We start from the raw sequence: 27,908 nt of genomic DNA on the forward strand, positions 1-27,908 counted from the left end.
GCTAGGGCAGAGATGCAAGATCATTTAACCCTGCAGTTCCTGTGCCTGTGATTCATTTGTGTAGATCTGTATTTCCATCTAATATCATTGGCTTTCCATCTGAAAAAGTCTTCATTATTTTACATTGTATACGTTTGCCACTGAGTTCTTTTAGCTTTTAAATATCTGGGAAAAAATTAATTTAAAAAAATGCAATAAGCCAGGTGTGATGGTACAGGCCTTTAATCCCAGAACTTGGGAGGCAGAGGCAGTCAGATCTATGTGAGTTCAAGGCCAGCCTGGTCTACATAGCAAGTTCCAGGCCAGCTGGACCTATAGGGAGGCCCTGTTTCAAAAAGAGCACCCCCCCAAAATAAAATTTTAAATGCAATAAACTTTAATTTCAAGAGTTTTATGTTTATAATTTCAGCAGAGAGTAGAGTCCAATGGACCCTCACCTCCTGCACAGACCTCCTGTTCTTATCTCCTAATTTTTCTCAGGTCCCACAGCCCTGCTTCCCTATTCACCCAACATTGTATCCTTTTTTTTTTTTTTTAAATTCTATGCAGTGCAATTTGTACTGTCCACATACCCTTGGGTGCCTGGCCATCCACTACAGTGTGGTTGACCTACCAGGGGCCATACTCTGAAAGAAAACAGAATCCCCCTCTCCCAGCAGCTACTAATTGACAGTAGCTCTTCAGTCAGGGTTGGGACATTGTGCCCACCTTCTGAGCTCTTCATGCTGGGAGTTTGTCTGGCTTGAGCTTATGCAGGTTTTGTGCATGCTGTTACAACTGCTGCTTCTCTTGTTCTTAATGGCTTACATTAGTATACACTGTTAAAACTGGTGTATCAACATTGATACATTACTATGAATTAAGGTCTATAGTTTATCTTAGGGTTCCCGCTTGGTGCTAAATATTCTGTGATTTTGTTTGTTTGTTTTTGTGATGCTAGGGCCTTGCTTAAGTTGCTAGGCCCTTGCCCTACCATTGAGCTACATACCCAACTTTTGGTTTTTGACAAATGTTAATGACATGTTTCCACTCTTACAGTATCGTACATAATCATTCAATGACCTAAAAATCTTTCATGCTCTACCTTGTCCCTGGCAATCACTGAGATTTTTACTGTTTCTACAATTTTTACTTTTCTACAATGTCATGTCATTGGAATTATACAACATGTAGCCTTTTCATACTGGTTTCTTTCATTTAGCAATAAATGTTTAGGGACTGGAGCGAGAGCTCAGGTTGGTAAAGTGACTGCTATGCAAGGAAGAGGATCTGAATTTGAATTCTCAGCACCCACATAAAACTTTGGCCATGGTACAGTGCTGGGAGGTGAAGACAGGAGGATCCTGGGGACTTGGTGGGTAAGTTCTGGGTTCAAAGAGAGATGCTATTTCAAAAAACAACAACAACAACAACAACAACAACAACAAAAAACCCCACAAGGCAGAGTGTGATAAAAGACACTCAACAGTGACCTCTGGCTTCCACATGCATGTACACACATGTTCACATACATGTGCATATATGCAAGCACATGCACATACCACAGTCCCATACCTCCATACCAAGTTAAAAAATAAAAAATAGCAATAAGCATTTAAGGTTCCTCCGTGTCTTTTCATGGCTCAGTAGCTCACTTAAACAAGCACTGATTATGTGGATACACCAGTTATGTGGATACACCAGTTATTCATCTGTTGACTCTCTTGGTTGCTTCCCATTTTTATAATTATGAATGAAGTTGTTATAATACTTATGTGCTGGTTTTTGTGCTAGTGGTAAATATTTATGAGCTTGAATGCTGAGGTTTTTTTGTTTTTTTTTTTTTTGACAGAGCCTTATCCCTTGTAGTCTAGAACTTGCTATGTAGCCAAGGAAGACCTCAACCTTCCAAGTGCTAAAATTATAGGTGTGTGCCATCACATCTGGGTTCAAATGCTGGTTCTTATGATAAAACTGTTTAGCTCAGTAACAAACTGTCAAATTATCTTCGAAAGTAGTTTTATCATTTTTCATTCCCACTGACAATGAAAGAGATGTGCTGTTGTTCTACATCCTCACCAGTATTTGGTGTTGCTAGCATTATAAATTTTGGCTATTCTACCAGATGTGTATTGGTATCTCTGTTTTTAAAATCTGCAGTTCCCTAATGATACATGATGTTGAGCTCATTTGCCACCTGTATATTTCCTTTGCTGAGATATTTGTTTAGAGCTTTTGCCCATTTTAGTTGTGTCTTCTTATAGAGTTTTAAGGATTCTTTAAAAATTCTTTATTAGATGTGTTTTGAGAATATTGTCTTTATTAATATTCTGTATCAATATCAATATCTGTAGTTTCTTTTTCCCTCATAACAGTATCCTTTTTTTCATACCAGTATCTTTCACAAAGAAATGGTGTCCTATTTCAAAGATTTATTTTAATCAAGTACATACATATATATATATGTATGTATGGGTATGTGCATGTGAGTGCAGGTGCTTGTGGAAACCAGAGGCATCAGATTCCCCTGGAAGGACTGGAGGTACAGGCAGCTGTGAGCCCCTGATGTGGGGTGCTGAGAACCCAACTCAGATCCTCTGTGAGAGTGGTAGTGCTTTTAACCACTGAGCTATTTAAAAACAAAACAAAACAACAACAACAAAACAAACCGAAATCTAATGTACCCATTTTTTCTTTCATGGGATTTATCTAAAACATTATCACTAAACCCTGGGTGGGCTAGATTCTCTTTTATGTTAACCTCTAGAAGGTTTTTGTATAAAATATGAGATGTGTCTCTATTATTTTTGCATGCGAATATGTAATTATTCCAAAATCTTTTGTTGAAAGGACTATCCTTTGGCTCTATTGGGTCTCCTCTTGACTTTGTTCTCTTTTCTATTAATTTATCTTATTTTTTCTCATACTTATTACCATAATTTTATTAGTAAGACAGGAAGCCAGTTGCTGCTGACAGTCTTCTGATTTTATTCTTTTCCATCACTACTATGTCCATTCTGGGTCTTTTGCCTTTCTACGTAAATTTTAAAAATAGTATAATCATTTTCCACTGCAGGGTGAGTGACTCTCTTACAGACGCTGACTCAGAGACTCAGGCTCCTTCCATGTTGACGCTACTTTCTTCAAGGTGTGTGGAGGAGTGCGCAATCAAGATAATACAAAATCTGAAGAGCAAATCTCAGACCAATCTTGACAGGTAGCTCGGATGGATGTTGAGACAGTAGTCCATTCGGTCTGTTTCCTCTGCAGAGGCCAGAAGAGAGTAAGGACTGCCCGGAGCAAGCGTGCAGATGGCCGTCCCCTGGGCCTGGTGCTCCGACAGCCACAGGATCTGCAGCCATTAGTGCGGCTGTCCGGTAGAGGTGGGCACCCAACCCTAACCCTGCTTCCTCAGTCCTGTTCGGTCTGCCATCCCAGAGCTGCACTTGGTCGGCGGCGCTGTCTAGCTATGGCCAGAAGCCGAGGCCCCCCCGCAAACAGGGGACCGTTCTCCCACCGACACACCCGCACCCCCTAGTATCACGAGGCAGGGGGCACCCCCGAGTATACGGCGTGGCCACCAACGCAGGAACCCACCAAAGGACACAAGCCAGTGTTGTGGACCGGGACCGCTCACTGGAAACGTCATCGCCCCTTTAAGAGCTCCCCCAGCTGCACATGCTCAGTTCGGATGTAGCGCGCGCAGGCTCAGAGGAATCAGCGGATGTTTACGGCGCCGGGGTCCGCGCGACGCGACATAGGCGTCCGAGGAACTGCTGTCGTGGCCCAAGCCGGAGGGCCGCTGAGCGCGGAGGTAGAGCCGCCGCCGCCCCGCCGCCCTCCCCTCCGTAGCCCTTCATCTCTGGTCACCCTTCCCCCAGCGTCCCTGTTCCTCAGGTTTTCCCCGAGAGTTCCCGTGCCCTAGTGCTTTACCCCCCATTCCCCGGTGCCTGTCCACCACATCTTCCCCACCTCCCTCCCCTGCGCCCTCCACATTTTCCTCTAGTACCTCCCATCCAGCCCCCTCTCCCACCTCCATTCCTACTCCGCGGCTGCCTGTTGGTCACTCTGGGATCTGCTAACTCTAGATCTATAACCTGTTTCAGATTAAGTAGCAAACGTTTGCAGTAACCCCAAGGGCAAGTCAAACACAAGTTTTGAAACAAATTCTACCTTGGCGGTGTTTGGAAAAAGGCAGTGTTCGGCAGAGGAGAAAATTTTCCAGAGGGCTGGGGAAAGTATCTGGGAAGACTTGCCTGGGCCTCCTTCCTTTGTTTTGTTCTTAGGACTCTGTCTCTCCCCTCAAATATGTCATCTGAGTATCTGCCCCTCTGCACTGGCAGTCTCTGTTCTCAGTGAGGGAGCGCTTGGTAGATTGTCTTTCTAGGAGGGAGTTGAGAGGCTCAGCACTGTTGGCATGTAGGGGAAATTGAAGAGCCCTCTGCGGTGGTAGGGTTTGGCATTTGCATTGGCCCATGCCTTTATCCTCCACTGAGACCTGCCTGGGAGTGTTGTGAGGAAAAACCTGGTTAATTTTTTGCCGTTCTGGTAGTCACAAAGCTTTTCTGTAGGAATTGTCTCCAGTCAACATATTCTACTAGCCAGGCTTTCATTCTGTGACAGCCTTTTTAAGAGTCTGCTTCTCGAGGTGAGAAGCCTCAGTTGTTTCCATCATTCTTCTGGCAGGATGATGGTTTGAGATCTCTTTCCCCAGCAAGATATCCTCAAAGAAGTGATATTCATATTTGACTGTGGGCCTTCTTGTGTAGTCTTCCAAACATAGCATAGCAGAACCAAGGCCCCATTCGTCCAGCTTGGTTTGTGTTGACACTGTCCACTTTGAGGCCTTCTATGCTACTTCTGCTCAATGTGTCTTCCTGTGCCCTCTTGTGCTGTTAGCTGTGCTGGTTACTTCTGAGTAGGGACTGTAGTTAAAGTATTACAGCAAGTAGTAATGTAGTAAAGGACAGCCTCCTAAAAGTACTTCTTCACTTTGAGAAGTTGAAGTCAACTCTATTGTATTCTGGTACAACAGTGGGATTTTGTTTGGTGAGTGTGTTTTCAAGTGTTTTGTAGGGCTTTTTATGACATGGTGACTAATCATGTCCATGCCAGCAGAAGAGGTGATTTTTTTCATGTAAGGGAACATTAGATTGCTAAACAATGCTAATATCAAGTACTAGACCCCACCTGTATTTACCTATACCCCACCAGTAGTAGATAGGGTTACCTTGGTGGTCTTTATGGTGTGCAGGATGATTTATGATAGCCATACGTTCATTTTTGAATGAGTGAATTTATTAAATATATAGTAAGCAAAAGTAAAAGAACTAGTGAGTAGTGATAGGTAACAAAACATCATCAAATTGAGCACCCAGAGCATCTGGCAGAGACGAGAGGAATAGCCTAACTGAGAGAGCAAACAAAAGGTAACATCAGCAGAAATCGATAGGAAAGACCCGTTTGAGGTAGCCATTGGAGTTCCTGATTTGAGAGCCCCAGATAAGGCTTCCAAGTAAAAGAACAAATAGCAAGTAGCAGATAGATGCCGTTATCAAATTGGCACTTAAAATTATCTAGTAGAAATCGACTGAAGAAGTTGAGGCAGTCATCTGGAGTTCCTGAGTGATCTTTCTCTGTCTATGGATGAGCTTCCCATGACTGAACCTCTGGCAGTGGCAGGCATTTTTATACCCATCGGGTGAACTATAGTCTGATGGAAATGTTTTACCATCTAGTTGTTTTCAGTGACACAATGTTTTGTTCTTTGGCTGTTTTGCTGTTCTCTTCCCTCCCTGTCACAAAGGTGGGGGCCCACCTTGCCTAGGAAAAGGTATTTTGGAGAACACTTGAAACAAACATGCTGGAATCTGGGACAGGAGGTCCTCCTTGCTCCCAGAGTCCACTTTCAACAAACTTATACAGCACATAATAATTTACCACTATAATGTACAGTATACTTGGTTATCAAAAGAGTAATGAGAAATTAACAAATACTGTTGCCCCCTTGTGAGTTTTTAAAAGCTCTATCCATGCAGTATACAAAAAACAAGCCTTTGCCCAAAAAGTACAGGGTTTCACCGCAGACCTTCCTCTTGCTAGCTGTGACTAGAGTAGTTTAGCAACTCAGGCTAACTTGCCTCACCTCTTGATGTTCAGTATAGTTGTGACTGGCAGGTGGCAACTATAAGAAAGGTTTACTAAAAAGTTGTTCTTTTAATATGAAATAAGCTTTCAAATGAGAAAAAAATCAGTATTTGATAATTCAAAACCTAATGTGATATGAAACATCCAGTATATGATATGTGGTATATTTAAAAGCTAAAGACCTTTAAATGGAATTGAGATAGAATGATGGAGCATTATATTCAGGGTGAAGAAGATGGCTTTCTTGATTCAGTAGGATGTATGATTTTTAAGGTCTTTTCCTGTATTGATCTGTAAGCATCCAAATACATGACCTTTTTCAACCTTTGACCCAAATTTTAAGATGACTATGCTAGACCAGGAGAGTAGCCTTAGATTTAAGTAGCTTATCCAAGATTAAAAGCAACTTTATTAGTACTAAGAGCTAGTTACAGGTGGGGACTGTCATCATAACAAGGACTCTGCATCTATTTCAAAAGGAAGTAAATTTGTAATAATTGAACCATGACTTGAAAGAATCTAATATTGACTTGATTATGAAGATTGAATGCTAAAATCATAAAATGGGAAATAATGCTTATCAATATATAGTTTTATTTACCTCTTAAGATGCAGAAGTAGTGGTTGATTTTCATTCCTGGAAACTTTTTCCCATTGCTGTTACTACTTATGTACATGGGCTATATAGGATCTGTCCCTAGTGTGCCAGGAAGAAGACTGTGAGGGAAGAGCTACTGTAACAGCTTTTTTGTTGTTGTTTGAGACAGGATCTCATATAGACCTGGTTGGCTTCAACTTACTGAAGATGACCTTGAAATCCTGAGACTTCTTGATTCAGAAAGTCTACTAGTCTTCCTGTGGTTCAGTGGTCTTTTCCCTAACAGTTTATATCAGCATCACCATCTTATGTGAAATAAAGCTGTTAGTTTGGAGAAGTTACTTGAGGTCAGTATAAAATTGGGAGGAATATTTTTCTGGTTTCAAGAAGACCAAGACCTCTCTAGGGGAAAGAATGTTACCTGTGCACCAGATTAGGTACATATTATATTTTAGAAGTTGGGATCAAAAGGGCTGCTTTTTTCTCTAAGACAGTTTTGGAGAAGGTAAGTACATTTTTGAGGGACCTGGGGAAGCTGTGGTAGGGAAGTAGGCCTGCAAAGTACTGGTATAACCCGTCCTACTGCTAAACTTTAGCTTTGAAATTGATTTGTGTTTGTTACCATGAGGAGTTTATCACATTGTGTTCTATTTGGGAAGAGAGTTTTGTTGGTATTTTTACCTAAATTTTAAATATCAGAGTACCCAAGTCAGCAGGTAGATGGGTTGCTTGGTGTGGGCTAATTTGTGTGTATGTTGAGAAGTGGAACTCCAGGTATTGTAGGCCTAGAGAATGAGATCCCAAAGGCTAAAACAGGAAGCAATTTATTGTACCAGTACAGTGATCCAGTGAGAGATATTTCTCTAAAGAAAGGTCCTAAGGGGCTGGAGAGATGGCTAAGTAGTTAAGAGCACCAGCTGCTCTTGTAGAGGAACTGGGTTTGATTCCCAGCACCTACAGTGGTGGCTAACGACCTTCCATAACTCCAGTTTGAGGGGATCTTACACCCTCTTGTGACGTCTTCTGACTGTGGGTACACTTACATGCATGCAGGCAATAAACTCATTAAATAAATTAAAAATAGTAAAATAAAATATTAAAAAAGGCCCTGAACAAAGAAAAACAGCTTTTTATACTTTCTGCTTTCGTGTCTCTTAAAGATAACAGTATACATTTTCATTAGTGTTTTAAAAAACACTGTGAGGGGATATAAAATGACTGGAATTTTAGGGGAGGGAGGGAGACCTTGAAGGCTTGAATAGGAGAAGTGAAATTTATACACACAGACAACATTCATACCCTATGCTATTACACAGATAATTAGGATACCATTTAAATTTGAGTTTCAGAAAGGTGCCTGCCACCAAGTCTGAAGATCTAAATTCATGGTGAAAGGAGAGAACCACTTCTGCAAGTTGTCTTCTGATCTCCATTTGCATTCCGTTGCACATGTATGCCCATACTCATGTTCCATCTTCCACAGATAAGACAATAAATGTAAAAGATTTTTAAAAATTGGATTTCAAGGAAACATCAAATAACGTTGTTGGCTTGAATTTCTAGTGGAACTTTTTTTTCCTAATTAAAAAAATGTATTATTGGACTGGAGAGATGAAGAGTACTGTCTGTTCTTGCAGGAAACCTGCAAGACCTGGGTTCACATCCCAGCACCCACATGGCAGCTAACAGCTGCCTGTAACTCCAGTTCCAGGGAATCTGACACCCTTTTCTCACCTCTACGGGCACTGCAGGACACAGGTGTAACCTACGTGCATGCAGGCAATACACTCATACACATAAAATAAAAACAATAAATAAAATATTAACAAAAACTTATGGTACATGTGTAGGCCCCTGCGTGCCAAGGCACACATGTTGAAGTCAGAAAACAACCTTGTGGCATTGGTTCTCTTCTCACCTTTACATGGGTTCTGGGGATTGAACTCAGGTCATCAGGCTTATGTGACATGTTCTTTACCAACTGAGCCATCTTGCTGGCCCTGCATTTTTTTTTTTCAAAGTTTGGCATCTTTGGAGGGTGGAGTAGTTGTTAACAAAAATACTCCATCTATATTATATTCAGAATTCAGAATTTGGGAATAGCTTGTGTTTAGAGCTTTCATTATTTTGCTCTTCCCTTTAAAGTAAATCGTTTTTAAATTTTTAATTATAGTCTTTCTTGATTGTAATCTTGATCATGGGTGGTGCTGTGAGTGCTGGTGAGGACAACGATGAGCTGATTGATAATTTGAAGGAAGCCCAGTACATCCGGACCGACCTGGTAGAACAGGCTTTCCGAGCTATTGATCGAGCAGATTATTATCTTGAAGAATTTAAAGAAAATGCATACAAAGACTTGGCATGGAAGCATGGAAACATTCATCTGTCAGCCCCGTGCATCTACTCAGAGGTGATGGAGGCATTGGATCTGCAGCCTGGGCTTTCATTTCTGAACCTAGGCAGTGGTACTGGCTATCTCAGCTCTATGGTGGGCCTCATTCTAGGTGAGTGTGGGTGCAGAGCCTGAAGCTCCTCTGCTGTAGTACATGTGGTATTTCCTTGGACAGAAAATATAGTAAAGACCATGGGCCTCCTATCAGTTGCCTGAAACTTAGCTTCTGGGGGTGGGTAGCTGGATAATAATGTATCTGGGCCCTGAATTGGTGTTGGGGGTCTCCTCTGTCCCTTCGCACCAATACTGCTACAATCTCATGTGGACATGGGAGACTAGCAGAAGTGAATGTTAACCTCACGTGATTTAAAAAAATATTTATTTTTTACACATATGAGTGTATTGCCTGCATGTGTATAAGTGCATCCATGTCGTGCAGTGCCTGAGTAGATCAGAAGGTATTAGATCCCCTGGACCTGGAGTTTTGGACAGTTATTAGCTGCCATATGGGTGCTGGGAATCAAACCCAGGTCCTCTGTGAGAGCAGTCGGTGCTCTTAACCACTGGGCCATCTCTCCAGCCCCCCTCATTTGATTTCTTGATTTAATCTCATCATTCTTGTCCTTATTTCCACTGTCATTAAAGTCATTTAATAATTGAAGTTCTTTGTAGAGATTTTTGTTTTGCTGTTTGCTAGTAGTAAGTATGCATTTTTAAGGCATTTTCAGGGATGGAAGAGGTTTCCTAGGTTACATTATTTGGAGCCATTTAAGCCATTTTCCTAAGTTGTGAGAATGGATATATTACTCTGATAATTTCTTAATATTAATATCAGTGTTATGAAACAGCTGAGAGTTATTGAATTCCTGCTTTGTGTAAAATGCTGTAGTGGGGCAAAAACTTTTCAGATGCACTTGCTTTTCTTTTCAAGTAAAGTTTTTTTTTTTAATTAAAAATTTTTGATTCTCCGGGCATGGTGGCACATGCCTTTAATCCCAGCACTGGGGAGGCAGAGGCAGGAGGATCTCTGTGAGTTCAAGGCTATCCTGGTCTACATAGTGAGTTCTAGGATAGCTGGGGCTACAGGGAGACCCTGTCTCAAAAAGACCAAAAAAAAAAAAAAATCCAAAAACTTTTGATTCATTTATTTTTATGTGTATGAGTGTTTTGCCTGCATGTATGTAAGTGTACCTTTGGCATGCAATGGTGGTTGACGCCAGAAGAGGTTGTTAGATCCCCTGGAACCAGAGTTAAAGATGGTTGTTAGCTGCTCTGTGGGTGCTGGGAACTGAACCCAGGTCTTCTTCAACCAGTACTTTTAAGCACTGAGTCATCTCTCTGGCCCCAAGTAAAGTGATTTTTACTCTTGTCTTTGATGGAGACTTGTGGAATTCCATGCTTTGAGATGAGAACACAGGCCTGGATTACTTATCCTTCTTGTGATTCCCTTGATTGTACCTGAAAAACTGGAAGAGCCCTGGCTAAGGCAGTGTTTTTTGTTTTTGTTTTTGTTTCTGTTTTGTTTTGTTTTTTTTGGAAATAGATTATAAAACTACCTAGATTAGTAATGTTATTGAAAAAGCCCAAAGAGGTTGGGGTGATGGCTCAGTGGGTAAATGCTTGCTGCGCAAGCATGGGGACCAGAGTTCAAACCCCCAGAACCCATGTACAAAGCTGGACACTTCAGTGTGTGCCTGTAATGTCAGTGCTGGTAAGCAGAGACAGAAGGATCCTTAGCACTTGCCCAGCCAGTCTAGCTGAATTGGTGATCTTCATGTTCAGCGGGAGATGTTGTCTCAAAAAATAAGATCGAGTGATAGAAGAAAATGCCTGATGTTGACCTCTGGCCTCTACATGCATATGCATGGATGTGCCCATCTGCACACACACACACACACACACACACACACACACACACACACACATGCACACGGAAAGAAAGAAGACAAGAAAGAAAGAAAAAGAAGGAAAGAGCCTTAATGCCTAGGAAAAGATGACTTGAGTAAGCCTAGAGAGATCTGTGGTTCTGTATACCACCACCAGTGGTAAAGAAAGGGCTGTGGAACACAGGTGAGGCCTATGCCATTTTCATTTTCAAACACAGGTTTCACATTTGTCAGTAAAAGCCAGAGTTTTTGCTTTTTTCCCCCCTTCCATTTCAAATGATTCTTTTAATGTTTGAGAGTGTCTTGAGAAGCTCAGGCATCAAAACAAATACTGTGTTATGAGTGGAGACTGTACTACACATTGAAACACTCTCTTGGGTTGTTTATAGCTGAGAATGTGCTGAGACCACAAAACTTTGTGTCTCTGTAATTATACATACTAATGTAAATTAATAAAGTACAGAAAACAAATGGGTAAGAGTTCTTGCCTTCATTCTAAGAGCTTTGTTATTCTCAACCCGTCTAGGTCCTTTTGGTGTGAACCATGGGGTGGAACTTCACTCAGATGTGACCGAGTATGCAAAGCAGAAGCTGGATGTCTTTATCAGAACGAGTGACAGTTTTGACAAGTATGGGCAGATGCCACTCATGGACAAAACAAAGGGTGTAGATTATAATCTAATTTAGAAAAAAACCAATTTATTAGTATGTATATGCCAGTAAACATGGCTAAATTGTGGTTGGATGATGCCAGGTTATATGTGTGCCTACTCTAATTACTGTTTTAATATCCTGTGGTTTTAAGGGCTTTATATTTTATGACTATGGTACTTGAGTTCAAATCCCTAGAACCCATGTAAAAACCTGGGCATATCAGTGTGTTGCCTGTGATGTCAGTGCTGGAAAACAGAGACAGGAGGATCCTTACCTGGACAGCCAATCCAGCTGAGTTGTTGATCTGTTGATCTTTAGGTTCAGTGGAAGACCCTGCCTCAAAAAGCAAGATAGAGAATGATAGAGGAAGATACCTGATGTTGAAACATTTTCACATTCTAATATACACCTTTTTTTTTTTTTTGAGACAGGGTCTCCCACAGCTCCAACTGACCTGGAACTCACATGTAGACCAGGCTGGCCTGGATCTCACAAAGATCTGCCTGCCTCTGCCTCCTGAGTGCTGGGATTTAAAGTGTGATGGCCTCTCAATATAGACTTTTATCAACTAATTGTTTTTATATTTTATTATTTTTATTTTATGTGTATGAGTGTTATGCCTGCATGTAGGTAAGTGCACCCGTGTCGTGCAGTGCTGGCAGAGGACAGAAGAGGCTATCGGATCCCCTGGAACTGGAGTTATGGACAGTTATTAGCTGCCATGTGGGTGCTGGGATTTGAACCCGGGTCTTCTGCAAGAACAGTGTTCTTAGCCGCTGAGCTATCTCTCTGGCCCCCTAATTGTTTTTAAAATAAAATTTTTATGTTTGTCTCTAGACAGTTTAAATAAGTAGTTCTTGCCATTTAAAAGAAGTCATTAAAATTCTTATAAGGAATGAAAATTTCAGAGAATAAAATGTAATTTTCACATTTTGGTTTGGTGGGCAGAGGCAGGCAGATCAGACCAGCCTGATCGTCATAATGAGACCCTATCTCAAAAACAACAAAAAAAAGTACTTTTCAAAATATGTTGGGGCTGGCGAGATGGCTCTTGCCACCCAACATGACAGACCTGAGTTTGATCCTATATGGTGGAGAGAACTGAGGCTGGCCATTGCTTTATATTTGGATCATGCTTGTAACATTTGATTCCATTCTGTTCTATTTGTAATTTCTAAGCTTGTATTTATATAGTATAATTCTTTTTTGGAAGTGTAGCTTCCAGCTTCTCGGACTGTAAAGTGTTACATTGTTTTGAGATTTTTGTAAATAAACATAACCTGTGGTTAAGGATAAATTTGTTTTATGTATCTGGTGCAATATGATAAGTCTAGTTACAGAAAATACTTTTTTTTTTTTTTCACTTTGGCAGGTTTGATTTCTGTGAACCTTCCTTTGTAACTGGCAATTGCCTGGAGATTTCTCCAGATTGTTGTCAGTATGACCGTGTGTACTGTGGGGCTGGTGTACAGAAAGAACATGAAGAATATATGAAGAATCTTCTCAAAGTTGGAGGGATCCTTGTCATGCCTCTGGAAGAGAAGGTCAGGTTCCCTTTACAGTTGACGTTTGTATATCCTGTCCACCAGAGTCTGTTCCAGGTAGTTTTTTTTTTTTTTTTTTGTCTTTTTGAGACAGGGTCTCCCTGTAGCCCCAGCTGCCCTGGAACTCACTGTGTAGACCAGGCTGGCCTTGAACTCACAGAGATCCTTTTGCCTCTGCTTCCCGAGTGCTGGGACTAAAGGCGTGCACCACCATGCTCAGCTTGTTCCAGGCAGTTTACAGGTTTATTATTGCAATACTTCTGCCATTTTATGAACTGGGGACAGGTATACTGCCCAGGTCACCCAGACCCTAGGTACTACCTGCAACCCTTCTCTTACTTTCTTCTCATTCACACCTGTTTTGCTTTCTTCTCCTTTTTCCTTTTCCTCGTTTTTTTCTCCTTTTCCTTGTTCCTTCCCTTCTCTTCCTCCTCTTTATCCCAGCTCTTATTTTTAATTCTAATTGTTATTCTAATTGTTCTACTGTCAGAATTATTATATGCAAAATTAGTAGAGTAATTCTGTCTTGTTAGTATACTTGCTAAATACCTTGATGGCAAGTATTTTATAGGAATTCCTACTTGGAGGGAATCTTGTCCGAGTTTACTGTTTGCTCATGCATAATTGTGTATGGTTTATATATTGTGTTTCATTGGGGAAAATAGATCATAATAAAATAGTAGATTAGTCAGACATGCATTGATTACTAGGAAAAATTTCTGTTCGTAGTGAAGAACTAGGAAAAATTGAAATGATGAAAATGAGGAGCTTGTGCTTTTTCTGAAGTTTTGTATAATTTTTTAATAGAACTTTTTAAAGTTTTATTTATTATTTTATGTGTATGCATGTATTGCCTGCATGTAGGTAAGTGTACCCTTGTCATGCAATGCCCGCATTGGTCAGAAGAGGCTGTTGGATCCCCTGGGACTAGAGTTACTGACAATTTTTGTTGCCATGTGGATGCTGGGATTCGAATCCAGGTCTTCTGCAAAAACAACCAGTGTTCTTAACCACTGAGCCATCTCTCCAGCCCCAGTTTTGTATAATTTTTAAATGTTAGTATTTATTTTGCTCAAAAACTAAGATATAATTTAGACTGTGCAAAAAATGTGAACATTAAGAAAGCTACTGTTCACTGAGTGTGGATAAACTCACACTGAGGGACATCTGAGGACACAAACTTGAGTCTATAGTCTAACATATATGACAGAATGCATCAAATCTGGTGGGGGGCTATGAGGTGTGCAGATGGGGGCGTCTAATATAACTAAGATGTATTGTATGAAATGCATAAAATATATATTGAAAAATCTATACTGAAAAAGGAACTTATAGGAAGAAGTAGACACTTATTTTATGAGCAACAGTCATTTATAATGGCATTTCAAACATGAAATTGCTATAAAGAGGAATATGTATTAATCAACTCATCTGGTAACCATTTACTGAGCTTTTTATTCATTTTGTGTTCTGTTATAGGTGACTAAGAAATTTAGCTATTAAAATGGATTAAATTTGACTAAGAACTTATATTGTGGGTTGAGAAAGGAATAAAATGGAAATTAATAAGAAATATAAAAAAAGAAAAAAATAGGAAAGCTACTGTTATTCCCTAACTTAAAGATTATTATTATATGATTTTTCTAGTGATTTTAATTCACATTCCTCCCTTAAAAAAAAATCTGTGTGTGTGTGGGGGGGGGTTGCACATTTTTCATGGCAGGTGTGTCAGAGGGCAACCTCCTGTGTTGTTGTCCTCATCTTTCACCTTGTTGGAGACAGGGTCTCTTGTTCGTTGATGCAGGCCTGTAAGCTTCTGGAAATTCCCCTATCTTCACCCCTCCACCACCCCCTCCCATCTAACCATGGGAACCATGAGATTACAGATGCTATTCTGTCCAGCTTTATGTGGGTTCTGGAGATCTGAACTCAGGATCTCATGCTTGCATGGCAAGTGCTTTTACCCACTGAACTATCTTAACATTCCTCTCTTTTCAAAAAGGTTCTTGTATAGACTAACAACTTAAGTGCTTCAACTTAAAAGAGCTCATGAATATAATTTTAAGTCATTTAATTTTTAATCTACCTCATTTTGGAGTTTACAAGAAACCTGGTGAAGCATAGATCAAGTTTATTAACTGGCTCTGGATTAGCAAGTTTTAGGGTATGGTGTGGTGTTTTACTGTTAGTATTCTATAAGGTATTAGTGAACATCTCTAGTTTAAAGTACTTTCATCCATGTGTGTATTTCAGTAGGTATTTGTAAAAGATAAAGGTCTTGTTTGAAATATACTACAAAATCATTATTACCCTAAAAATGAATACTAATAATATCTTCAACTATTTAATTTATATTCATATTATCTTACTGTCTCAAAAATTTCTTTAATAGTTTATTTGAAAGCGAGTCCTTTTTAAGACTCATTATTGCCTTAGGTTGATATATCTCTTAGTTTTGTATTTTGTGTGTGTGTGTGTGTGCATGTGTATATGGGTGTTTACATGTGTTTGCATGTGTGAGTGCACATATGTATGCCAGTGTGCATGGAGGCAAGATTGATATCTGGTGTTGTCCTCAATTGCTCTCTACCTTGTGTATCAAGGCAGGGTCTCTTGAACCCAGAGCTCACCGATTTGACTAGTTTAGCTAACCAGCTTACTTTGGGGATCCCGTCTCTCTCCCAAGAGCTGGGATTACAGGTAGGCCACCCTACCTGCCTACCATTTAAATGAGTGCTGGGGATTGGAGTTCTGTTCCTCATGCTTGTATGACAAGCATTTAACCCACTGATCCATCTTCTCAGCCCCTCTTAGACTGATTTTTCTCAAGGCACTACATCATTTGTCTCATAAACTTTCCTACAGTCTAACTTTTGTAGTTTATATCTCTTTGTGGTATTAGATTACATATTTTTCTGTACTCTGTATTTTCTACCTATTGATAATTAGATCTAGAGACTTGATAAAGTTTTATATATTTTGATGGAGGAACACACAAGAGTACTTAACATGTGTTAAACTATACATTTGCCCTTGATATATACAGGGATTGGTTCCAAGACCACTCCTTCTACCCAAGATGGAATATGCAGATGTTTCAATTCCTTTTGTGAATTCATGTAATATGCTAGTTGCATATAACCTACACGTATCCTCTTTTGTACTTCAAATCACCTCTAGATTACTTATAACACATGATACAGTTTCAGTGCTATGTAAAAGATTGTTTATTTTATTGCTTAAGGAATAATGACAAACAGAAAATATGTACATGTTCAATAATCCACAATTTACTTTCTGAATATTTTTGGCATACCGTTGTTTGGAACTGTGCACATAGAAACCTTGGATACAAAGGCCAGCTTTAGCCAGCTCTACGTGCACATCTAGGCATACCACACTTGTTTTCTCTTTCTTCATCTTTGTGAAATGATTGTGACCTGATCCATCATTTCATTAGTGACAGTAGAATATTAATTAGAATTCCTTCATTTCTTCTGTGTTTAGGTGCTGGTTAATGTCTATAAAAGAGGAAACTCCTTACTACTGATTAGGTACCCCTGAAGTATACATTACACAGGAGGGTTGAATATATTTTGATTTTTAATCTTTGCTTTTTTTCTCAGTAATTTGTTTTTTTGCCAAAGGGTGGTGATGAATGAGGCATCACTTTTTTTTAAAAGTATAATTGTGAATTCAAAGATTTAAAAAATATATTTTAATCATAGCATGATTGTTAGGGAAGCTTGGGTTGTCCCATCTTTGGCCAGAACTATTTCAGGTTGGCTCTTGGGCTTTCATACAGCTTCAGTGGTCTGTGATCACTTTGCTGCTAGTTGAAAAACAAAGGTGTTTCAGATTTAACTTTCTAAGTTTTTGCCCCTATTATTTGTTAATAACCATTTTTCTGAGGATCTCTATTTCACTTTAGGGTGAATTGGTATCTGGAGACCACACTTGGGGCCCCAGGGTGCTTATTGACCCTGGTTTTATGTTTTTAGTGGACTTTTAGAGTAAGGATGTACACAGATACATGGGGCAGTTTTGCTTTGTTTTGAGCTAAAATTCACCTTAACTTCTGCCTAGCAACTTAAAAACCCCAAATTGGGATCAGAGTGCTTTCTCACTTCTGTAGTGTTGGTTGCAGTGTTTCTCCTCTTTTTACTGTTTGCAGCATACAGCATCACTGGTACCACTGGCAGTCTGATTTCTGAAACTAGTTAAAATTTTACTTCTTTGTAGAATTTGTATCCGTTTGTGGTGCTTGGGCTTGAACCCAGAGCATTCCACATTGTAGACAAATGCTCTACCACAGATTTATACCCTCACCCAAGACTTTACTTCTTTTTGTCCTTCCCCCTCTTCTCTTTCACTAGGCACATATAATCCAATTTTAAAATTTGAAATAATACATCGCAGTAAAGTTATGCCACCAACCTGATACACATTCATCACATTCATTTACTTTTTTTTTTTTCAGCTTCTAGGGATTGTCATTTTAGGGTTTTTTTTATATTTTATTATTTTTATTTTATGTGTATGCGTGTTTTGCCTACATGTAGGTAAGTGTACCCGTGTTGTGCAATGCCCGCAGAGGACAGAAGAGGCTGTTGGATCCCCTGGAACTGGAGTTAGGACAGTTGTTAGCTACCATGTGGGTGCTGGGATTCAAACCTGGGTCTTCTGCAAGAACAACCAGCATTCTTAACCGCCGAGCCATCTCTCTAGCCCCCATTCTAGGTTTTTAACTTTTTGAAATATTTACAAAGCTCCCAAGTCTAGAATATGAAACACTATGAATTCCTGTGTATGCATGTCTGCCTACTCTGTTCCTTCACCTATAGGTGATCATGTTTTGTTTTGCTTTTTTAGTTTATATTTTAGACTGTGTACAAACATGTTTCATCTGTTTATAGTTTTCTTGTAAGTTTTGTTAAGCATGTGATTTTCACTATATCTGGAAGTTCTTTTTCTCCTTATATTGTCTATTTATAAAAATCTTCTGTTTTTAAGAATGTGTGAATATTTTGGTTCTTTTCAGCTTTTTTTTCCTCCTGCTATAAACTTCTAGGAAGAGCCTGTGTGTATCTTCTTGTGACTGTTTTTTCTCTTAATCTTTATGTTCACAATCTCCTCCAAGGATACTCTCAAAGGTAAAAGTATTTGGCCAAAGGCTACAATTTTCAAACTGTCCTTTCAGAGCAATGCCACCAGCAACCTGAGAGAAGCTGGTCCATGTGCTTCCGTTGCCACTCCCATGGTTCTGCTGTTTTCTTTTACTGCAGTGTGTGATGAATTTGGATTCTTCCATTTCATTCTACACTCTTAGACATGGTTTTAAATATTTCTTTTTTTAAAAAAATATTATTTCTATTTTATGTGTATGAGTGTATTGCCTGCATGTGTGTAAGTGCACTTGTGTCATGCAGTGTCCACAGAAGTCAGAAGAGCAGCTCAGATCCCCTGGAACTGGAGTTAGAGACGGTTATTAGGCACCATATGGGTTTTGGGAATTGAACATGAGCCCTCTGCAAGAGCAGCCAGTGCTCTTAACTTCTGAGCCATCTCTCCAGCCCCTTAAATATTTATTTGTACACATGGCATTAGAAATCTGCTGTGTTGTATATTGCATTGGATTTTTGATTGGGATCATTTAATTCTGATTAATTTGAGGATCATAGACATCCCCATGCTATTTCCATCTGCTTATCTAGAACGAAATAGGGATTTATATTTTTATTTAAAGTCTCATATATCACTTGTGGGTTATATTTAAATATTTGATATTCATTATAGCTAGAAACTTACATTTAAAAAGTATTTCTGGAGAGATGGCTCAGGGGTTAAGAGTACGTACTGCTCTTGCAAAGGACCAAACTTCCTTTCCTAACACCTATGTTAGGAGACTCACAACTACCTGTAACTCCAGCTCCAGGTGATTCGATGGTCTCTTCTGGACTCTAGGGGTACCTGTACTTACATATACATATATCCACATACAGACACACATATGCACATATAATTTAAAAAAAAAAAAAATTCTTGCCGGTTGCGGTGGGGCATGCTGGTGGGATATACTGAAGAGGCAGAGGCAGGTGGATCTCTGTGAGTTCAAGGCCAGCCTGGTCTACATAGTGAGTTCCCGGACAGCTGGGGCTACAGGGAGACCCTGTCTCAAAAAGACTCAAAAAAAAAAAATTGCTGTTATCTAGGAGCATGATGATTACTTTTTTGAAATTTACCTAGTAAGTGGGCTACTTAATCCTTTTAGAGTCTTAATTTTAGATGATTTTCTGGCTTAGATGATTTTAGAAGACGAGCATATAATCTTAGCAGTTCTATGACCTATTTGGGCCGTTTGTAGACTGTCCTAGTCACTTGAACACATGGAGCTGTGCTGTCTAATTGGATTTTCTGGAGCTAACCCTATAATATAAAGTGCTTTGATGACTTACACTGTTGTGTATCAGCCAGCATATGCTACTGTACTCCTGAAGTGCTGTCAGGGAGAGCAAGGAGAATTACCTAGGTATCCAGAGTGACACATTTGCATTAAAGAAAATCATAGTGATACTGCAGTAGTGTCTGGCATTTGGGCCTCTCCTGTTCCCTGGCTGTTGCAGGTACAGATGTCATGTGCCTCAGGTACTACTGCAGCTATACGCCTAGACGGAGCATGTTGAATTCAGGCTTCCATGTGGTTGCAATGATGTGGCTCTTGTGCATCTTCAGTTATTTTTGCTGAGGACAGGTCCCCCCAGGTTACCCCCAACCACTGATTGGTTTTGAAGGGCCCAAAAAGTTGTTTGGTATGAATACCTCTCTTTCAGATCTCATTGTTGCCTTTGTAGTACTTAGTGTCTTTATCATTTATATTTTTTGTCAACAGAAGGTAGGAGCTTGGGTATGTTCTAAGCATTTGCAAGAATATTCATAAGTATGTCACATCACTTTAGGTGACTTTTTATCAGGCTATTTCATTTTAGTGCAACTGGTTTTTTTAGGTTTGATATATAAAAATGATTATATCTTATACTTATAAGCTAATAGCCAAATCCTTTGGATATTTTCCTTTTGTCTTTGAGATAGTTGACCAAGATAACACGCACAGGCCCTTGTGCTTGGGAAACAAAAAAGATTCTGGCTGTTTCCTTTGCCCCTCTGGTCCAGCCCTGCCGTTCAGAGTCAGGACAGTCCAGACTTGTCCAGCTACGTGAGTACAAGTGTCTTATCTATTTTTTAGATCTTTTATTCTGATTAAAATGTGAATGGAAACAAAATGTACAAGAAAGCTTTTTATATTAAAGAGTGTTTAAGCTGGGTGTGGTGGCCCACGCCTTTAATCACAGCACTCAGGAGGCAGAGGCAGGCGGATCTCTGTGAATTCTCCATAGAGAATCCAGGCCAGCTAGGGCTACAGGGAGACCCTGTCTCAAAAAAAAGACCAAAAAAAAAAGAGTGTTTAATCCCTACTGCAGCCTTCAAATTATATGAGATTATATGAGATTTTAGACATTTAACAATTATCTGTATGGGGGCTGGAGAGATGTATGGGGGCTGGAGAGATGGCTTAGCAGTTAAGAACACTGACTGTTCTTGCAGAAGACCCAGGTTTGAATCCCAGAACCCACATGGTAGCTAACAACTGTCTGTAACTCCAGTTCCAGGGGATCCGACAGCCTCTTCTGTCCTCTGGGGGCATTGCATGACATGGGTGCACTTACATACATGCAGGCATAACACTCATACACATAAAATAAAAATAATAAATTATTTAAAAAATAAAAATAGAAAAATAAAAATTATCTGTATGTTGCCCATCTTAGATTATTTTAGCCTTTTAAAATCTACAAAGAGCTATTGCTAGTCATGCTTTTGAAAAGTATCAGATTCATACATTTAATCCCAGCACTTGGGAGGCAGAGGCAGGAAGATCTGAGGTTGAGGCTAGCCTTGTCTACGTAGCAGGTTTCAGGTTGTCTGGGAGCTAAGGGAAGACCCTGTTTCAAGGGGGGGGGGGGGGGGGGGGAGAGGGAGAGAGAGAGAGAGAGAGAGAGAGAGAGAGAGAGAGAGAGAGAGAGAGAGAGAGGAGAGAGAGAGAGAATGTAGATTCATACAAAAAAGGGAGCTTATTTTGCCACATGGGAATCTTTGGCAATTTGCCTTGCCTACTGGGAGAGTATAGGGGCACTTGAGCATTTGAGCACAGGGCGTCTGTTCATCTGTTTTCAGCACCTGGCTACTGCTGGTATGGGCAGATATGGGCGAAGAGCCTGTTGTACTGTGTATCTTGGAAACTGTGTGGCCTCACACATTCTGAGGGTTTGTGTTTACATCTTCAGGGTACAGACCCAGTATGGAGTTCACACAGGGGTGACATTCATCCTGATGTTTTACATTTTAAGTAACTCACATAGAAGAAATAGAGATTCCAATGGAGTGATTTAAATGAAGACTGTTCATCATATTCTCTGGTCACTTAAAACATTTGCAAAATGTAAATGAAAGAGAGAAAGAAATTATTATAGATAGTTCCAGCACTGAAATGCAAATACATTTTGAAGAATTCCTTCTAGAAATATTCTTCAGTTTGTGGATAGTCATTTAACCCACTTTGCCTAGTTCATGTCATATGATATAGACAAAGGTCCTGAAATTTGGTAACAAGCAACAGTGAAACACACAGAGGAGTTAGAGGAACCAGAGAAGGTTTGTTTGATAGGGGATGATATGCTTGGTTTTCAGGGCAAGAAGGAATTCCCTTAAGAGAGAAGAGGAGAAAGGTATTAGCAGAACCAGAGCAAAGTTAGGGACACACATTCCCTGGTGTGGTCAGAGTGGGAGAAACTGGTATATAGATTGAGTTTTAAATTCATTGTGTGACTGTGGGGTGCTGCTGATGTTAATGAAGATGCAGCACATCAATATCCGATGTAAAACCTTGGTGGGTGAATTTGTTAGATACCTGCTCTGAAAACCCCTGTAGGGAAATTTTGTTCTTTAAGCAAATGTGACTCTTGATTTTAATCCCAGCACTTGGGAAGCAGAGGCAGACAGGTCTCTGTGAGATTGAGATCAACCTGGGCTACATATAGCAAGTGCCAGGCCAGCTGAGGCTACAGGGAAACCCTGTTTCAAAAAGCCCTGCCCCCCCCCCCCCCCAAAGTGGCCCTTGATAAGGGAACACACTATCTGGAGCTATGGTTGGATTTTGAAGACAAGGACTCGAGAGAGCATTTGTAAGACCTTTTGAGTGTCCGGTTAAAAATTAGTGTTTCTGTGTGAGGGCTTGTCAGGCCTGTATAGAAACCCTGAGCATGTATTGCCTCTTGACATGTTCATTTTGAGGGTTGGGTGATAAATATTTATGAGATTTGGTCAGCATTCCTAAGGTGATCAGTCAGATAGGGTATTTGTAGTTTTTATCCTGCCAGGCCAGATTTTCCTAGACTCATGAAGTTGATGAGAACAGAAGTGAGAAGCCACATAGCAAAGCACAAAGTAAGAAAAGTTCTTATAGATTGTTGTATTGTCTCCGTTGAATTGTGAGCTTTAATTTAGTTTCCAAATATTCTTTTTCTTTGGTGTGCCTGGGAATTTTTGTTTTTCTTAAAATGTTTTTAGATTTGCACTTGACTTTTATAGAAAAAAGGGAACAAATATTCAATTTATAAATTGCTGTTAATATTAAAATAGGTAAAAGGATGTTAAAGATGTATATTTACTGTATTATTGTTGGGTGTATATTATTACCATCAGTGAACAGTTTTAAATAGAGGCTGCAAGAATAAACCCTAAAAATTTAAATTTAGCCAGTGACATGGTGCAGAGTAGACCACTGGTTTATATTTGTCTAGAATGCTCCCCTTCCTTAAAGTCCTTCCGGTCAGTTAGGTGCGGGGGTTGGCCCCACCCACGCCCACAGGCTCTGCCCCTGTCCGCAGCGCCGCCAGCCGTGCGCAGCCTACAGGACCTGGCACGTCTTGCCATCCGTGGCAGCATCAAGAGGGCCATGCGCCAGGAAGTGGCCAGAGGAGGCGGAGGAGGAGGAGACGGAGGTGGAAGCGGCCTGAAGAGCACGCCTATGTTTAAAAGAAGACGAGTCCGCCGCCGTCGAATGGAGACCATTGTCTTTTTGGACAAGGAAGTCTTCGCCAGTCGAATTTCCAACCCCTCTGATGACACCAGCTGTGAGGATGGAGAGGAGGAGCGGCAAGTGGCAGAGAGGACCCCGCGGGAGGTCAAGCCTGAGCCCCCCGTAAATTTCCTTCGCCAGAGAGTGTTACGCCTTCCTCTTCCGGACCCGCTGAAGTACTACCTGCTGTATTACAGGGAAAAGTAAGCCGTGGGAAAGGGGTGCCAGGATGCCCAGAGGGAGCTCTTGGCCTGGTTTCTCACGTCTTTTCCCTTTCTTGGTTACTGACTATCCTCCAAAACTTTGATGCAATGGTGTGATTTATTTAAGCACAATCCAACAAGACAGTGCATAGAAGTGTTTTCCTCAGGTGGGGAGCGTCTTGTTGGCTCTGCTGAAACATGATCCAGTGGGAGGAGCGAGGAGCATGACATCTTCCCTTTCCCAGGCAAATTTACACAAGGGGCTGGAACTGAACTGATCCTTTGTGAAGCAAGGGGCAAGACTGACTGTAAAGGTGTGACATCTTCTCTCTAGATGTGGCATACCATCACTGAGCTTGAATTTTATGGTATGGACCTTTTACATGCTGTCACTGAGTTCCACTGACATTTGTAGTTTTCTAGGTGAGGAAAGCTGCCCTTATTTTAATCAAACTAATCACATCTTACATGAACTATCAACTGTAATTTTTAAAAGGAAAAAATGAGGAGGAATAAAAGGATAAACTGCCAGATGTCTTTCTGAAATTTCCAAAGACTTCCAAGCAATTTGTTCCCCACCCCATATCTTCTGTTACTTTATAGGAACCATCATCAAGTAAAATCTTACAAAATATTCTAGAAAAAAAAAGAGTTTTCTTTCCTTTTTTTTTTTTTTTTTAAATCTATGTGTGATAAGCTTTTCTCTAACCTTAGGGATGATTCATGAATCATTCATGACCAACTGCAAAGACAGAATAGGTTTCTTAGGTGTTGATATGTGAGTTCTCAGAGTAGTGGCGAGACTGCAGGGCATATCAGACTAGAGAATGTTGCAAACAGCCTGTGCTTCTTGACTTCAGTTTGCTATCTTTCTGTGATCACATTAGAATAATGATTCATAGATTTTTATCTTTTATAATTCTGGAGAAAAAAATTTGTTAGTTTTGTAAATTTTCTTAAGAGCAAATGTATTTTACTAGCTCCATTGCATTAAAACAGTTTAACTCAGTGATTTGTGAAATCCATCTTCTCCAGGCCTTTGGTGTTGAGAACGTTCTATCAAGTTGTAGGTTTATGAAAAAAACAACAAAAAGCAAAACAAACAAAAAAACCTTTCTGGCTGTCAGATGGCAGGACTTGAAGTTATACTGCTGATTCCAAAAGTTGGCCCCTTTTAAAAAATATTTTTTTTACCCAAAGAAAAGTGTAAATTGTTAGTAATAACCCCAAATTAAAGTGTTAATGTTGGATTAAGTGCTGTGATTTTTATGATTTACTTTAACCTTAGCCTCTTGTGACTTGCAGGGAGGGGCTTGATAGGCCTATGATTTCTACATCTTAAATGGTTATTTTGGATCTTTTCTGCTTTTGAAAAAAAAATTAGGCGAATCATTTTTTTTTTTTAACCACACAATGTAGTCTGCATGTGTAGCTGGGAGAACATATATTGCCCTACATTGGTAAATATAAACTGTGTTAAAGAAAGTTCATAGTTGTTTTTAATCTGCCTTTTAACTTAAAGTCCGGCTTCTTTTCTTTCAGAGAGAAATGCATGCTCTAACCTGACTTGCTAATGTTTTATAGTTTGCAGATCCCTGTCAACATTAACTCTGTTAGCTAGACTTCTATGTTTCACAGAAAATTTTGAATATAATATTAAATAAATGATATCTGTGAAGTCTGTATATTAGATGGCTTTACTGAATTTTTCCCTGTTATTGAATATGGGCGTGTTTTGGAACAGCCACATTTACCTTTATGCTGGATAAAAAAAAATGATTGCAATGCATACATGTTTTTTCTTTATATGTTAAACTTTTCTTAGTATTTTGTATTTACATGCTATCTGTTTTGTGATTTTAAAACCAGAATTCAGTTAAATATAGTTGTAATATATGTGAGAAATAGATTGGTCTTTATATTATAAAACCAATAGAAAATTGAAAATTTTCTGTAAGTACTTTGCTGCCAGAATTCATTGTAATATACTATGTTCTGTTTTCATACTAGTAAATCTTAATATAGTCAAATGTTTGTCTTCAGAATCTATATTGTAAACAACATTCTTGGCAACTGTTTATGTTTCGAGTAGTTGGCATTTTAAACGTAAGTTCTCTTGTAGTGATCAAAGGTGTACGCAAAAATACATTTGCCAGTGTGGAACTTACAAGTGGAAATCCAAGAAATTAGAAATATTGATTCTAATGAGATGTGTCACATGGATGAACACAAATGAATCAATCAATAAAAAAGTAGTTAAGACATTATTCTCATAATTGTTTTTATGTCCAGTGTGGGATTCTTGATTACATTCTTTTTAAAACTTTTAACAATATATTTTTTTCCTTGTTAACATATATTTTTTTTCACTAGATATTTTTATTGTTTAATTCTGTAATACTTGCAGAAGATGGAGGAAAGGCCACCTACTGTTCATAACCAATAAATGTGAATTGGAATAGACAGATTGGAAAGAACTTTGAAGAGCATCTATGTTTGATATTTTGACACATTTTTCATATTTCAAGAATGCTAAAGGATAGCAAATGTCTTAAAATATGTATAGTATTTATTTGATTCAATAAGTATGGTTCTTATATAAAGTCATATTTGTATAAATACTTAAATCTGTATGCCAGAATTGAAAATGAAATTTGATTTCAGAGATTTAATTGAAAACGGAACATAAGGAATTGGTGAACCAAATGAATCGAAGGGTTTGAACTTGTAATATGAACTTGTAATATAATGAATGATGTCATGAAAACTGAACAGCTAGGGAGCATCATCTGGGCAGGTGGCACACAACTATAGTCTTAGTACTCAGGTGGCAAAGACACATGGATTGTGAGTTCTAGATCAGCCTGGGGTAAATCAGCCTGAGATTTAAAAAATCAAAAGAGGGCTGGAGAGATGGCTCAGCGGTTAAGAACACTGGCTGTTCTTGCAGAAGACCCGGGTTCGAATCCCAGCACCCACATGGCAGCTAACAACTGTCCATAAATCCAGTTCCAGGTGATCTGACAGCCTCTTCTGTCCTTCACGAGCTTTGCATGACATGGGTGCATTTACCTACATGCAGGCAACACACACATATAAAAATAATATTTTAAAAAAACCCAAAAGCAACTACAGTAGGGCAGAGAGGTCTTTTTGCTCACTTAAGATAGGTCAAGAACCAGTAGTATCAGGATCAAGGGGTTGGGGTTGGGGTTCAAGGTTGGAGGTGATGTGAAGAGTAGGGTTTGTCTAGCCCCTGGCTTTCTGGGCTCCTGGGTGCCCTATGTCAGAAACATAGATTAATTATGTTTCTTTCCATGGTGTTAGAATTTATAGAATAGTAACAAATTCACAAGGTATGGTGGTTTCTGTGGCAACAATTAATTACCAAGTATTCTCAATTTCCTTAGTAATCTTGGCTAAGTGAACACAGTTTCTTTTATTCCAATCGTAATTAAACATTAACTCCCAGATCACACATTACACATCAAATAGCAAATATCTCTAGATATTATGTGTGTCTGATATATATGCTAGATATATATGTATCTGCAGGTTACAGAATGACTGTAAAGAGTTAAGATGACACAACAGGCTTCAGAAGTAGGCTGATAGAGATGTAGATAGCGTTTGTATTAATAAGATAATGAACCAAATCAAGTTGAAGGGAAGAATATGGAGAAACTGTTGCTGTCTTGAGTCAGGCCACTGTAGGTCACAGATTGAAGAGCAAAGCTGCAGAGTTGAATCTAGCTGCAGAGGTGAAAGGGCAGGAGTAGGTCTAGATGAAGGAACAGGTATAACAGATGGATGGCAGGTCCAGACAGTTGAGTAGGATGATGAACAAACAGCAATTGAGTAGGTCGTGGCAATAGTGGAGTTAGCCAAGCTGAAGGCCCTGAGCATTTGGGAGTTCTCTGCCTATTGGCCCTTGATGAACATACTGGTGGTGAGCTGACAGGTCAGTGGAGCCATCTCCATTGCAGTGCTTGATTGTCCACCTCTTTTGGGGGTCTAGGTGAGGGTTATGCCATTTTCTGTTTGGTGTGTTCTGTAAGGTCTTCAGCCTCAATTCCCTGAACTAATCTGAATATACCCATGTGCCCCTACAGTCTCCATTTACCCTGATAAATTTGTAGGATGGCACCCTTTCTACATCCAAGAGTAAGTCATTTATCAGCCTGTGCTGCATGGGTGGTGCTGGACAGATGGTGCTGTTCATATGTCCACTCAGGTTCTAAGTTATCTACCATCCTCAAAATGGAGTGTAAAAATGCTTGTGAAATGTAATCATTCAGGGCAAGGCACAGTCTGAAAAACCATTGTGTTATATAATACGGAGTAACTTAGCCTGATATCAATACAAGATC

The 27,908-nt window shown here is 39.7% G+C and overlaps 1 protein-coding gene across 8 annotated transcripts; it reads left to right on the forward strand.

Annotated features, from left to right (window-relative positions):
- Positions 1-3,236: 3,236 nt before the first annotated feature.
- On the forward strand, positions 3,237-25,805 carry Pcmtd2 (protein-L-isoaspartate (D-aspartate) O-methyltransferase domain containing 2). Of its 8 annotated transcripts, none has more exons than XM_008843341.3 (7): positions 3,651-3,793; positions 6,894-7,071; positions 8,898-9,228; positions 11,529-11,631; positions 13,029-13,257; positions 20,290-20,413; positions 23,145-25,805. In XM_008843341.3, exons 3-7 carry the CDS (start codon positions 8,922-8,924, stop codon positions 23,540-23,542), a joined length of 1,161 nt encoding a protein of 386 aa, XP_008841563.1. In that variant the 5' UTR covers positions 3,651-3,793; positions 6,894-7,071; positions 8,898-8,921; the 3' UTR covers positions 23,543-25,805. The 8 variants fall into 8 exon arrangements, with proteins under 8 accessions (XP_008841561.1, XP_008841562.1, XP_008841566.1 ...); XM_008843343.3 differs by having other exon boundaries at positions 3,652-3,793; positions 13,029-13,200; XM_029568418.1 differs by lacking the exon at positions 3,651-3,793 and adding an exon at positions 3,823-5,028.
- Positions 25,806-27,908: the final 2,103 nt, after the last annotated feature.

The sequence above is a fragment of the Nannospalax galili genome, unplaced genomic scaffold, assembly GCF_000622305.1.
Source record: "Nannospalax galili isolate Female #2095 unplaced genomic scaffold, S.galili_v1.0 scaffold160, whole genome shotgun sequence".
In the NCBI taxonomy this organism is placed as follows: domain Eukaryota; kingdom Metazoa; phylum Chordata; class Mammalia; order Rodentia; family Spalacidae; genus Nannospalax; species Nannospalax galili.

Bases quoted from the DNA above. Each gene is read 5' to 3' on its own strand.
- Pcmtd2 (XM_008843339.3), top strand. From the start codon at position 3,704: ATGTTTACGGCGCCGGGGTCCGCGCGACGCGACATAGGCGTCCGAGGA. The intron at 9,229-11,528 runs GTGAGTGTGGGT...CAACCCGTCTAG, and splicing joins TATGGTGGGCCTCATTCTAG to GTCCTTTTGGTGTGAACCAT. The intron at 11,632-13,028 runs GTATGGGCAGAT...TCACTTTGGCAG, and splicing joins ACGAGTGACAGTTTTGACAA to GTTTGATTTCTGTGAACCTT.